This window comes from Grampus griseus (assembly GCF_964374135.1).
Source record: "Grampus griseus genome assembly, chromosome: 9".
NCBI classification, from domain to species: Eukaryota; Metazoa; Chordata; class Mammalia; order Artiodactyla; family Delphinidae; genus Grampus; species Grampus griseus.
Window position 1 is genome coordinate 54,418,625 of NC_139003.1, and position 14,772 is coordinate 54,433,396.

Genomic DNA, 14,772 nt, shown 5'->3' on the forward strand with positions numbered 1-14,772 from the left:
GAAGGAACACTCCCAAACTCATTCTACGAGGCCACCATCACCCTGATACCAAAGGCAGAGATGTCACAAAAAAAGAAAACTACAGACCAATATAACTGATGAACATAGATGCAATAATCCTCAACAAAATACTAGCAAACAGAATCCAACAGCACATTATACGGATCATACACCATGATCAAATGGGGTTTATTCCAGGAATGCAAGGATTCTTCAGTATACGCAAATCAATCAACGTGATACACCATATTAACAAATTGAAGGAGAAAAACCATATGATCATCTCAATAGATGCAGAGAAAGCTTTTGACAAAATTCAACACCCATTTATGATAAAAACCCTGCAGAAAGTAGGCATAGAGGGAACTTTCCTCAACATAATAAAGGCCATATATGACAAACCCACAGCCAACATCATCCTCAATGGGGGAAAAATGAAAGCATTTCCACTAAGATCAGGAACAAGACAAGGTTGCCCACTCTCACCACTCTTATTCAACATAGTTTTGGAAGTTTTAGCCACAGCAATCAGAGAAGAAAAGGAAATAAAAGGAATCCAAATCGGAAAAGAAGAAGTGAAGCTGTCACTGTTTGCAGATGACATGATACTATACAAAGAGAATCCTAAAGATGCTACTACCAGAAAACTACTAGAGCTAATCAATGAATTTGGTAAAGTAGCAGGATTCAAAATTAATGCACAGAAATCTCTTATACACTAATGATGAAAAATCTGAAAAGAGTAATTAAGGAAACACTCCCATTTACCATTGCAGCAACAACAACAAAAAAACCTAGTAATAAACCTACCTAAGGAGACAAAAGACCTATATGCAGAAAACTATAAGACACTGATGAAAGAAATTGATACAAGCAGATGGAGAGATATACCATGTTCTTAGATTGGAAGAATCAACATTGTGAAAATGATTCTACTTCCCAAAGCAATCTACAGATTCAGTGCAATCCCTATCTAACTACCAACGGCATTTTTCACAGAACTAGAACAAAAACTGCACAATTTGTATGGAAATACAAAAGACACCAAATAGCCAAAAGAATCTTGAGCAAGAAAAACGGAGCTGGAGGAATCAGGCTCCCTGACTTCAGACTATACTACAGAGCTACAGTAAACAGGACAGTATGGTACTGGCACAAAAACAGAAATATAGATCAATGGAACAGGATAGAAAGCCCAGAGATAAACCCACGCACATATGGTCACCTTATCTTTGATAAAGGAGGCAAGAATGTACAATGGAGAAAAGACAGCCTCTTCCATAAGTGGTGCTGGGAAAACTTGACAAGTACATGTAAAAGAATGAAATTAGAGCACTCCCTAACACCATACACAAAAATAAACTCAAAATGGATTAATGACCTAAATGTAAGTCCAGACACTCTAAAACTCTTAGAGGAAAACATAGGCAGAACACTCTATGACATAAATCACAGCAAAATCCTTTTCGACCCACCTCCTAGAGAAATGGAATTAAAATAAAAAAAAAAATGGGGCTTCCCTGGTGGCGCAGTGGTTGAGAGTCCGCCTGCCGATGCAGGGGACACGGGTTCCTGCCCTGGTCCAGGAAGATCTCACATGCCATGGAGCGGCTGGGCCCGTGAGCCGTGGCCGCTGAGCCTGCGCGTTTGGAGCCTGTGCTCTGCAACGGGAAAGGCCACAACAGTGAGAGGCCTACACACCACAAAAAAAATAATAAAATGAATAAATAAGTAAACAAATGGGACCACATGAAACTTAAAAGCTTTTTAACAGCAATGGAAACCATAAACAAGACGAAACGACAACGCTCTTTGTCTATTGAATGGGAGAAAATATTTGCAAGCGAAGCAACTGACAAAGGATTAATCTCCAAAATTTACAAGCAGCTCATACGACTCAATATCAAAAAATCAACAACCCACTCCAGAAATGGGCAGAAGACCTAAATAGACATTTCTCCAAAGAAGATATACAGATTGCCAACAAACACATGAAAAGATGCTCAACATCACTGATCATTAGAGAAATGCAAGTCAAAACTACAATGAGGTATCACCTCACACTGGTCAGAATGGCCAACTTCAAAAAATCTACAAACAGTGCTGGGAGGGTGTGGAGAAGATGGAACCCTCTTGTACTGTTGGTGGGAATGTAAATTGATACAGCCACTATGAAGAACTGTATGGAGGTTGCTTAAAAAACTAAAAATAGAACTACCATATGACCCAGCAATCCCACTACTGGGCATATACCCTGAGAAAACCGTATTTCAAGAAGAGTCATGTACCACAGTGTTCATTGCAGCTCTGTTTACAGTAGCCAGGTAATGGAAGCAACCTAAATGGCCATCGGCCGATGAATGGATAAAGAAAATGTGGCCCGTATATACAATGGAATATTACTCAGCCATAAAAAGAAAGGAAATTGAGTTATTTGTAGTGAGGTGGATGGACCTAGAGACTGTCTTACAGAATGAAGTAAGTCAGAAAGAGAAAAGCAAATACCGTATGCTAACACATACATATAGAATCTAAAAAAAAAAAATGGTTCTGAAGAGCCTAGGGGCAGGACAGGAATAACGATGCAGACATAGAGAATGGACTTGAGGACACGGGGAATGGGGAAGGGTAAGCTGGGATCAAGTGAGAGAGTGGCATGGATATATATACACTGTCAAGTGTAAAATAGGTAGCTAGTGGGAAGCAGCCACATAGCACAAGGAGATCAGCTCAGTGCTTTGTGACCACCTGGATGGGTGGGGTAGGAAGAGTGGGAGGGAGACCCAAGAAGGAGGGTATATCGGGATATATGTATATGTATAGCTGATTTCCTTTGTTATACAGCAGAAACTAACACAACTTTGTAAAGCAATTATACTCCAATAAAGATGTTAAAATAAATAAGAATAAAAACTCATCTCCCTAGAATACTGACTTTGAAATTAATTCATTATTAAATGGAATTTTTTAATGATATAAAGTACCATTTGTTTTCAGTCATTTTCACTGTATATACTATTGGTGTTTAATTTGGATAAAAATTATGTGGTGTAATAGAGAAGAGATTTCTGCTAATGGATTACTTCTTTAATTCAAAGTATTGTTTACATACAACTGGGGCAGGTATAGAGAAGTAAGGCATTGTCTTTAACCTCTAGAGGATCTGAAATAAATACACAAGGGACTGCTCACTCTAAATTGAATACCAGTGCAGCAATTGACGAAGTGTCCCAATATGTTGATGATTTTATTAGTATCCTTTCAAGCAACATAAACCCATTAAAGGTAGAACCATTAAAAAAAAAATCCTAGAGAATTGCTAGAAGTTAGAGAGATCTAGCAAAAACACTGGTTTATCAGAATATCCAGGCCTTAAGAAGGTGGGAACCAGGTCAATTCAGGGAACTTCATCTGCAGGAAGGTGGCCATTCTGGCAAGTTCTTTGCCTTTAATGTGACTTATTTCATCAACATATGCTAGTTTCTTTCCATCCTGGTCCCAGGTGACTTTATCTCCAAACTTTCAGTAGAAGTATCTGATTGGCTGTCTGCCTGTACTGTGGATTCGGTGTTCCTGTTGGGTTCTGTGGTCTGGGAGGCAAGGTCTCCTGGTATGCTCGACTGCCTTACCAGATAGGAACTGTGAGCCTGGCAGAAGAATTGGACCATAGTAGATGACTGATAATGAATAAGAGCTTAAGAAATAAACTCATAGAGGGAGCTGTCCTGTCTGGCAGAATGTTCATGGAGGGCTTTGTAGAAGAGATTACATTTAAATTATATTATATAGGTTGGGTTGGATTTACATGTCAAGAGCAAACAAATGAAGAAAAATGGAGTTCTAGGTATTAGAGTAACTTGAGCCAAGTTGTATAGGTTTATGCTTGGCCTGTGGACAGATCAGTATGGCTCAGAGATCCTCAGTGTAGCTGCCCTAAATCACCTGAGAAGCCCGAGTCAATGCGTTGCCTCTAACTGACTGAAACAGAGTCTCTGGGGTTTGTGTTCAGATCATTTGCATTTTTTAAAAGTTCCCCAAATGATTTTGATGCAAAGAGAGCTTTGAGCCCTGGACAGCTATAGCGGATAATACATTGTGAATTTGTGAAATAGAGTTGGAAAAGGATGTTAGAACAAGACTATGGAGGCTTTCTATATCAAGCTAAGGAGTTTCTTCGCCATATCCTGTGAGTAACGTAGTCAGTGAGGCTTATATTGTATTGGTTTGCACCATTTTCTGAGCCTATGTAGTTGCATCTACTTGGAGTCCTTTCTGGGCAGTAGACAGAGAAGGGAAAGGAAAGTTAAGGGATCTAGGTACATGTGGCACAGCCCTTTATACTTATTTAGAATATTATTCATTGTTTCTCCTTTGTAGGAGTAGATGTTCTAATTTCAGATTTAGATGTTCTAATTAGATGTTCTAATTCCAGATTTAGTATTCTTAACAGAGTATATTGATGTTTTAGTAACAGTTCTTTCTTCTCTCTTTAGGGGAGTCGGCTGCATCTTTGTTGAAATGATCCAAGGAGTTGCTGCTTTTCCAGGAATGAAAGACATTCAGGATCAACTTGAACGAATATTTCTGGTAAGTTATTTACAGAATACTTCTGAAAAAAATTGGACTTGAATGCATCCCTCAGTGACAAATCCTACAGTGGTAGTGGAAAATAATTTCAAACAAATTTGTTGGTTGTCACATTTAATTCTAACATATTTTTGGATCTTTGCAAAAGCAGGAAATTAGTGAAGAATTGTGTTTTTAAACTACTGCACATGAATAATATGCCAAAATGGTAAGAAAGGGTAGGATGTCAGAGGCAATATAGAAGAGTGGGTTAAAAACGAAGGCTCTGACAAAAATTCCAAATAATTTATATAGATATCCCCCCTTCAAGTAGGTGTATCTTATTCCCTCCCACTCCTACCCACTTAAATGTGGGCTTTGATTGGTAACTTTTTTTCTAAAAAGTAGAGCATGGAATGAAGGGAAGGGAAGATAGTAACTTCAAAATGGAGAAACCAGGCAAATGGTACTTTAGCCCGGTCTTCAAGGTTAAGATCATCAAAGATAAGTCACATTGGTAGTATGTACCCTTTGTATAATGTATTGAGAATGGTACTTCTCCTCTGTAGTCTTCCTCCGAAAACCATAACCCCAGCCTAATCTGGAAAGCCACATCGCACAAACCCAAACTGAGGGACATTTACAAAATACCTGACTAGTACTTTTCAAAACTGTCAAGGTCATGAAAAACAGGGAAAGTCTGAAAAACTGTCACAGCCTAGAGGAGGCTAGGGAGACATGACAGCGTAATGTAATGTGGTATCCTCCACAGAATCCTGAGACAGAAGAAGAACATTAGGGAAAAATGAGTTAAATACAAGTGAAGTGTGCAGTTTAGTTAATATCAGCATAGCAGTGTGTGCTCCTTAGGTGTGATGGAAGTTCCCTGTAATGTAAGATTTCATCAATCAGGGAAACTGGTGAGGAGTATATAGGAACTGTCTGTATTACTGTTCACAACTTTTCTATAAATCTAAAACTATTCTAAAATTTTAAATTAAAAAAATTTTGTAAATCTGTGAAAAATAAAAATAAAATTTGTTCTGTAGCCAGATGAGCTGGTTTTGTCACCTGCTCTGGTCACTTTGGGCAAGGGACTTAGTTCTCTGAACTTTAGTTTTCCTGTGGGTAAAATAAGGGATAATGATAACATCTACCTCATAGATTGTTTTGAGGAATAATTAACTTAATTACATAAAGTGCTTTTAGAACTATGCCTGACACATAATAAATACCCAATAGATGTGTTGTTATTATTTTAATCAAATCATTTTTATACCAGATATTTTCATTCAGTGGAACTTCCACACTAGCTAATATTCATATAAACTTATTTAAAACATGGAATAAGAGCTAGACAAATTAATTTTTTTGTTAAAAGGAGTCAGACTATATACATTGTAGCAGTTAACCACATTATCATACTTTTTAAAAATAAATCTCCCATGTGAAATCACTGGGGCACATTTTAGAATGGACCTTGTGTAGACATGCACTTATTGGATTATGCAAGTACACCCTTAAAATGTAGCTTTCATATTAAGTATAAGGACCACAGGAGGGTATAGTGATATGAATTGAGGCTCCATCACTGCTGTGTTCACCTTGATGTCAGCATTAAATGATAAGAAAAGGAATAAGAAAACTAGAAAATCAAAGCACACGTGATTCCACCATGCAGTATCCTATACCCCAGGCATCCCTGTGTATTCACAGTGGGTGGACAAACAGCAGAGTCTCTAATATTATAGAAACTTTCTTCAAAGTCTTATCTTATTGGTTTCTTCTCTCAGAGGCTGTCTGTATCCACTTCCTTTCAGTTTTACTTAATTATTATTATCCATAAATTCCCACACAGAGTGTTAAAATAATGTCTTATGATTATAATAATGCAGCCTTATAATGGAAAATTCCCACAATGTCAAAAAGTATAAAAGTTGAAAAACCCCTTTGTCCTACTACCCAGAGAAAATTACTTTTAGTATTTTGGTATATATCTTCCATTTCAACACATGTTAAAAAAATTAAATTGTATCTTGTATACTATTTTGTAACTTTCTTTTTTCACTTAACAATAGGTAGTTAACACCTTTCATTGGAAAATAAATCCAGAAACTTATCATCATTCTTAGTGAAGAGTATTTCATCGTATGGATGAGAATTATTTGCTTAATCAGCCTGATATTGTTTATAGTCTTTAACTATTATAAAGCGCTGTCAGAAATATTCTCTGCACAGTTATCCTATTAGTTAAGAAAAATTATTAGAATTGAAAGTCCTGAATTGAATACAGTTTAATTTTCATAAGTCTATTGACCATTCTTATACTTCATTCCCTCCATCTAAACTCATGAAACACTTCCTTCTCTCTGTTGTCAAGAAAGTCGCTTACTGATTTCATTGAGATTGTATTGAGCCTATAGATTATATTACAAAGAAATGATATAAAATGAACTTTCCCAGCTAAGAAAAAATAATATCTCTTTGTTCATATTTCATGGCCCTTAGCATAAATTTAACATAAACATATTTCTCTTTTCCTTTTTTCTAATCAAGCCTTTATTTTCATTCAGCTATTTTAAGTAACTTTCCACAGTTATTTTCCCCAAAATACAATAAACTTGTTCACATATTGTGAAAAACATGACAGGAGAGGGAATTTTAATGGGCTATACTTTGCATCATATAGATCTTTATGCCAAAACATATCTTTAAATATTTAGCTTTTTAATTTATTTAAAGCTTAAATATAATAATACCACTTAATTATATTCTGATAATAATTTCCTAAACTTTAGATTCCACTTAACTATTCACTGTGATAGCTATTGAACAATACTTATATAACCTTGTCAAATTACCTATTTTTTATGCTAAAATCATTAATTTACTATATTTGAAATCAGAAAACTTCAAAGCGAAATTATATAGAAAGAAATATCCCTACATACACATTATTTCAGGGTAAATTTAAAAGAAAAAGAAATGGTTGTATAAATGAGGTATATTCTATAGCAGTTGTACCAAAAATTTTGTTTCATGAAAACAGTTTATTGATATAGCTTAGTCAAAGTTATAATTTTCAGTATTATTTTTATAATGTAAGTCATTTCCAATAGGTACTATCTTGTTGAATTGCTTCTTGTATGGAGATTTTGTTATTATTTCTTAATTTTATGACAATTATTTCCTAATTTTATGGGTATTCAGAGACCTTTGAGCCATGACTAGGCTTTTAATAAATCAGAGAAATACATCATTGTAAATTGTCTATGGGAATATTGATACACCAAGCTACTGTTTGCTCTTATTAGACCACAGAGACGCTTAAATGCGGATAAGCATCATGATTTATGGTAATAACTCCTTCATTTACTGTAGTTTATTTTACACGTGTAATGATTTTTACAAGTAAAATGTCCTTTGGTAATTAGGAGATAAAGATCCTCATCTATATAAAATTGCTGCTTTAGAATTAAATAATGTTATGTTTTACCCTGAAGAATTAGACATGACCAAAAAAGAAAAGAGAGAGAGAAATCTGCAAACTTCTTTTGACAGTAAATGTTATCATCTTAAATATTTTATTTCCTCCCCTGAATTGTTTAAATTTGCAAATGTTAGCCATATGACACATTAAACAAGCAGACTCTCTCAGGAGTTGTGCGATCATTGGAAGTAGAAATTTTACTAACCCAATGTGGTTGAATCACTGGGAAAAAATGCTGTTTCTTGGTGACCTTTTATGTCTGGTCTGAAGAGGAATAACTTTTAAATGTGATTAAATCCACTTTCACGGGCTTCTCATGTAAACTGCCAGAGACTCTTTTCTAAAGCAGCAGTTGTGTATCTGGCCTCTTGTAAAGCAATGCCAAGAAGATAATCAACTTTGAAAAGTCACGAAACATGGAATTGTTCGTTTTGTTTTGTGTTTTAATACAGGGATTAAGTCCATTCATTTGCCTGTGAACTGTATATAGAAAGGTGGTTGATTAATAACTTTGAAGCACAGAATTCAAGCTTGTTACCCAAGATAACTAATATAATTAACTCCTACACACTGAGTCTTTATGTGAAAAGCAACAAAGATCAGTCACTAGAGCCTTTATATCTTTCTTTTGAAGGTTTTCTTTTTCTTGTTTTTTCTTTTTCCTTCCTTTGGTGGGAAGGAGCAGTTCACATTCTTAACAAGTCCAGTGCATTCACTTCCACAACATAGTAACTGTGTTGCTCTATGTAAGGTGAGCTGGCTATACTGCCGTCTGAGATTTCACCATTAAATCATTTTCCTTGAAATTGTGATGCTCATATACAAGAAAGGAAGGAAAGTGATAGAATTTTGACAAATTATATTCAAGACATTTTGAATTGCCAGGTGAACGGGCACCTACTTCTCTAAGCAGTAACTCTGCTATTACAGTAAAAGAGTGATTTATATCATTTCTTCAGCGTTACTCATTTTTTAATGTGTCACGATGTTTTCTATTCACCTTTGTTAGCTGCGAAAATAAGCAGTAGATGTATTCACCCAGGTAAATATATATATTCAGAGTGACAAAATCAGAAGTAATATTCTAATCGTATTCTAATCATATTGTTCTGAATTGAAAAAGAACTCTACTTGATGGAACCCTGGGAGCATTCTTCTGCCACTTCAGAACAGCTGAACAAATGGCAGAGAGTGCTTGCACAGCTGTCTGAAACCTTTGACAGATGCTTCTGGGTTTGTATGGCTCATGGCCCCAGAGTACAACAGCCACGACAGAGGGGCTGGCATGATTGTGTTCCGGGGGCCTGTTCTAGTTCTCCCTGCCTTTGAATGTTGATTAACCCCAAGAGGCTCACTTTTCCCTGTCTCCTGGTCTTCTGGTTTGCAACGGAGTTTCATCCACCAGTTATTTGTTAACATATTGTACATTATTTGATTGGTACAGTTGTTAGAATGTTTCTCTTCCGTGTATATATCATTCAGAATTTAAAAGAGAGTGTGTGTGTGTATTTGTGTGTGTGTGAAAAGAGCCTCTGGCAACTTTGAAATCTACTACTCAGCCTGGCTTTTGAATCAGATCCTTCCTTAAGCCTCTGTGTTTTACAATTGAACTGACTGCCGAGACGTAACCTGTAGACCCAGTTCCAGTCCTTGTTTCCCCATCCTGGCTCTCTTTCCAGGATATTAATGGGAACCATAACCCTGAGGTTTCATGATTGGCTAGAACGGCCATATAGAATGTAAAAGAAAGTTGACACCACCTCCTTTGATGGTCATTACCATCCAATTGGATGTAGCAGCCACATTGTTAAGATGGAATATTGCTGTCACAGATTTGTATCTTCACTTCCATCATTGGGTTGCTTGAGGTGGACGTCCGCCATACTTCTTCAGCACTCCCTCTGCAACACTAGGTACAATGGAGATGGAAAGGAATTCTGTGCCAGGGTATCTGCCCTGGAGCAAATGAGGGCAATCAAGATAGACAGGCAAGACATACCATTAGGAATGGAGTCATGAAAAATTGCTGAGCAATTGATCAGCAGATGGGAGATCCAGTAATATAGTAGATCCTGTATTAGTTAAAATACTAAACTCTAAGCATTCAATATTGAATTCTAATCCTAGATTGTTTTTTTTCCCTGAACAAGTCACCTTTTCTAATTGGATTGTAGTTTCTGCATCTGTAAAGGGAGGAAGTGAACTAAATGATTTCAATAGTGTCTTGCGGCTCTAACCTTTTTTAATTCTAAAAATGCATATTACAGGATTATGCGTAAGGGCTGTGGGTGTTCAAAGGAAATTTCTAAGAACATTTTTTTTAAGCTTGGAAGGAAGTATAAGATTTGAAGTGGAGTAAAGGATATGGGGAACATCAGGCAACGGTCCAGGAGTGGAGTAGGCACAGTAGGAGTCTGTCCTGTATGCCTGGAAGGTGAGATAGGATGTTGAAGTTTGGACTTTGATAGATTGAGGACTTTTAATTTTATTTTGTCTATAAGTAATAAGGAGACAGTACAATTTTTAACAAAAGAATAATAAAGTTAAAGTGGCATTTCAGCAAAATTAATGTAATATGATATAATGATAAACTCAACTACATAAAGGCTGACAGAAGGAGAGAACTAAGCAATACATGTTGGAGTGAAGGATACTGAAAATATTAAGCAATGTTTTTTAAAGCTGATTTTAGAAAAAATCGGGGAGATGGATTATAATACCACCTACCCTGAAATAAATGCCTCTTTTAATACACGTTTCTTTCAAATCTCATCAAATAGTCCTGGTTATTTCCATGGTGGCAAATCTTTTTCAGAGTCTTAAGCTTATAAAAAATAAGGCAGCTAGAAAAATTTTAAAGCCGTATGAAAAGAAATTAAAACCACCATTTAGAGATAACCAGTGTTAAATATTTTTGTATTTTCTTTTCTAGATTTTCACCATTGGGTTAATACTAGATTTATGGGTTTTGTATTCAGCTTCTCTTTATTTTCACATTTAATAGGGAGCAGGGGCTTCCCTGGTGGCGCAGTGGTTGAGAGTCCGCCTGCCGATGCAGGGGACACGGGTTCGTGCCCCGGTCTGGGAAGATCCCACATGCCGCGGAGCGGCTGGGCCCGTGAACCATGGCTGCTGAGCCTGCGCGTCCGGAGCCTGTGCTCCGCGATGGGAGAGGCCACAACAGTGAGAGGCCCACGTACCGCAAAAAAAAAAAAAAAGCATAATAGGGAGCAATTTCCAAGCCATTAATATGTGCTTGAAAATATCATTTTAATTATGCTATAATATCTTATTAATGTTCCCAAGTGTACTAACACATTACCCTATTACAGTACTAGGTAATTTGCTTACGGTTTTTATGCTACAGTAAATTTTATCCCATTCAGTTATACTTTCAACAAGAATTTTTAGGCATCTATTCCGTGCCAGGCTCTGTGCCTACAGGCAGTGGAAAACCAACAGACACGGTCCTTGCTTACCTCAAATGTACTGTTAGCTGTGCTACATTAGAACAGCTTCCAGACAGTCAGGTCAGGAGGATGTTGTTGCAAAACTGTTGTAATACATCTTGTACATAAATGATTTGAAAGAGAAAGGAGTCAAAGATAACTTCAGAGTTTCAAGCTTGGGGAACTAAGTGCTCCATGAAGTCATGGAAAATAATGGGGACATTGAAAAGGAGTGCCACTGGGACTTCCCTCGTGCTGCAGTGGTTGAGAATCCGCCTGCCAGTGCAGGGGACTTGGGTTTGATCCCTGGTCCGGGAAGATCCCACATGCCACGGAGCAACTAAGCCTGTGCACCACAACTACTGAGCCTGCAGTCTAGAGCCCCTGAGCCACAGCTACTGAGCCCATGTGCCACAACTACTGAGCCTGTGCTCTAGAGCCCACAAGACACAAGTACTGAGCCTGCGCTCTAGAGCCCACGAGACACAACTACTGAGCCCCTGTGCCTAGAGCCCATGCTCTGCAACAAGAGAAGCCACTGCAATGAGAAGCCCGTGCTCTGCAACGAAGAGTAGCCCCCGCTCACAGCAACTAGAGAAAGCCTGTGCGCAGCAGTGAAGACCCAACATAGCCATAAAATTAATAAAAAAATAAAATAAAAATTAATGGAAGTGATGGCATAATTATCAAAAAAAAGAGAAAGAAAGGAAAGAAAGAAAGAAAGAAGAAAGAAAGAAAAAGAGGAAAGAAAGAAAAGAAAGAAAGAAGAAAGAAAGAAAAGAAAGAAAAGGAGTGCCAGTGGAGGGAGAGGAAGAAGAGAGCTCAGCGTCTGGACTTTATATGATAGCAGGTGACCCCAGGTGGAGACGTCCAGTACACAACTCTTACTGAACAGAATTAGGAGAAAAATGAGGATCAAGGGATTGTTAACCCAAAGCAGACAATGTTGGGACCTAAACTGTACTGGTTCTTAAATAATGAGAAAGTGGGGGAGGAGCAGAGGAACACTGCCTAGGCTTTAGGGATGCTCATAGTTTGTGGGGGTGGGATGGGGGTAGGGAGGTAAAGTAGGAGAGAATCAGGACAATTACACAAAGGTCAAGGTAAGGGCAGGCAACAGAGAAGTGAGGATAAAATAGGAGAAAAATAATCACTCCCTCGAGGGAGGTTGTGGATCAGCTCAGGTCTGGTTAGCTGGTGGGTGAGGAATTTGGGGTCAGGGCCCTTCCTTTCTGTGCTCCCTCAGCGTGTGCCTCCACTGCCTGTATAGTATGTGGCACACATCCTGTACTTTTGCAGCTAATGCTTTTAGCCCAGAGGATGAGAAGGGTTTCCTTCTGGAGAAATGGAAGGGTCGACATAGAACATGCCTCTCAGTTTAATTAGGGAAGTTTAGACTATCCATTAATTTTCAAAGGAGGCTTACGATCCTCCTCAGTGTCTCAGGGATGCTGGAGTCAAGGTGAGTGTAGCCTCAAGGGAGGCCAGCTCCGACCCCTCCACTCCTGGCTCTGCTTTCATCAAGATTTTGTATGTGAGATAGATCTCGCTGCTGAAAGAAAGGTTCGAAACCCCTGGACTAACGCTGTCTTAGGATCTTCCCAGGTCAAGTGTTCTATGAAAAAACAGACGTCCATGAGGAAGAAAAATGATGCAGAGCCAGTGAAAATGAAGATGTTAGAGAAATAAAAATCGGGTGATTCATATATGGAGACATTAGATATGTATTCTAATAAAGAAAGTTCTGTGCCAGTAAGCTATCGAAAGTTTTGTAGTAAACTTCAGTAAGGTCATTTGTCTTGAGAAGAAAACAAAGACAGAGGGATATTTCACTACAGAATAGGTAGTCACATTACTTTTTACAAAGAAACATTTATTTGAAGATTAGCTGGCTGTTACCTACAGATTTGAATAGGCTCACATGGTGAAAAAAATATTTTTTTACCTTGAGGATTCTTACATTCACTTTATAGTGTTACAAACTTTCTGTAAATGGAAAATGAGAAGATTTTCATTAAATCATTCACTTTCTCGTTGTTATTCATTTTTCAGCAAATATTTATTATGTGGTTACTATGGGCTCAATACTCTTCCATGTTCTGGGGAGACAGCATTGCACAAAACAAAGTCCCTGCTCTTGTGGAACCTATATTCCTGTGAGGGAAGATAGACAATGAGCAAATAAATATATAATGTATCTCATGAGTGTTGCATGAGGAATGCCACTTTACATATGGCATACTGGGGAAGTCTCTCTCAAGGATCCTGATACTTGTGCATTGAGTGAAGTTAGTCAAGCCACAAGACATGCAGATTTAGGGCTCACAGCATTTAGGTGGAGAGGATAGCAACCTGTTTGTGCTTAATGATAAGAGTATTAAAATCAGAGTTCTCAGGCCTGAATTTGTCAAATTAATGATCACTCTTCCCGCTGCATCAAAGAGATTTCTAATACTCTTATTACTTTGACCTCCTTTATAGAAAGCATTTTCTTATATGAGAAGTCCTTGCTTTTTGTAAAGCATTAAATTCCTGTATAGGTTAATATTCAAACATCAGATTGAGCAAATCAGTAAGAGAGTTTGAAGTCCACCTGTGTGCATGTTGCAAGTTGGAATTATGCTGCAGCAAGAGATTTGGGCTTCCTGATTAAGTTCATCAGAAATGTTGGTGTAGATACAAGAAAGTGGGAAATGTTTCAGATTTGGACAGTAGACAGTGCTTTGGAGGAGAGAACAGAGAAAGAATATCTAGAATTCAAGGGGAGCCAGAGAACACTTTTTTTTTAAGTCAAAAGTAGAAGAATTTCAAAAAGGAAAGCTTTATCAACTGCACCAAATAGTACAGTGAAGTCAGTGGAGGATGGTGCTGAAAAAAGGCCACAGGTGGTAACTTCTGAGGGAATAGTTCCAGTAGGGTTGGATATTTAAAGTCAGATTACGATGGGTTTAAAGAGTAAGTGCGCAGTGAAAAAATGAAAACATTGAGTATAGACAATCTGAGTATTGGCTGAGTACATAGGATTAGATGTCACCTTAAGGGTATTTTTTAAGTCAAGATTTATAAATTTTATGTGTCATAAATATTGTTTTAAATAGCGAAGCCCAGGATGTTTGGAAGGTAAAGGACACTAAAGATATAAGAAAGCATATTTGACAGATCAGGGTATTGGGAGGTAAGAGTGGATGGGTGGAAGAGACAGTGCCTTGAAAATGTGGATGAAAAGATTTTCTCGAAGATAAGAAAGAAGAAAGGAAAGGAAGGAGA

The 14,772-nt window shown here is 37.6% G+C and overlaps 1 protein-coding gene across 1 annotated transcript in view; it reads left to right on the top strand.

The window, feature by feature from the left end:
- The window catches only part of CDK14 (cyclin dependent kinase 14), a 583,384-nt gene that overhangs the window by 383,281 nt on the left and 185,331 nt on the right, over positions 1-14,772 (top strand). Inside the window, exon 10 of the mRNA XM_082661962.1 lies at positions 4,494-4,587. Coding sequence (XP_082518088.1) covers positions 4,494-4,587 — 94 coding nt within the window. The remainder of the gene's footprint in view (positions 1-4,493; positions 4,588-14,772) is intronic.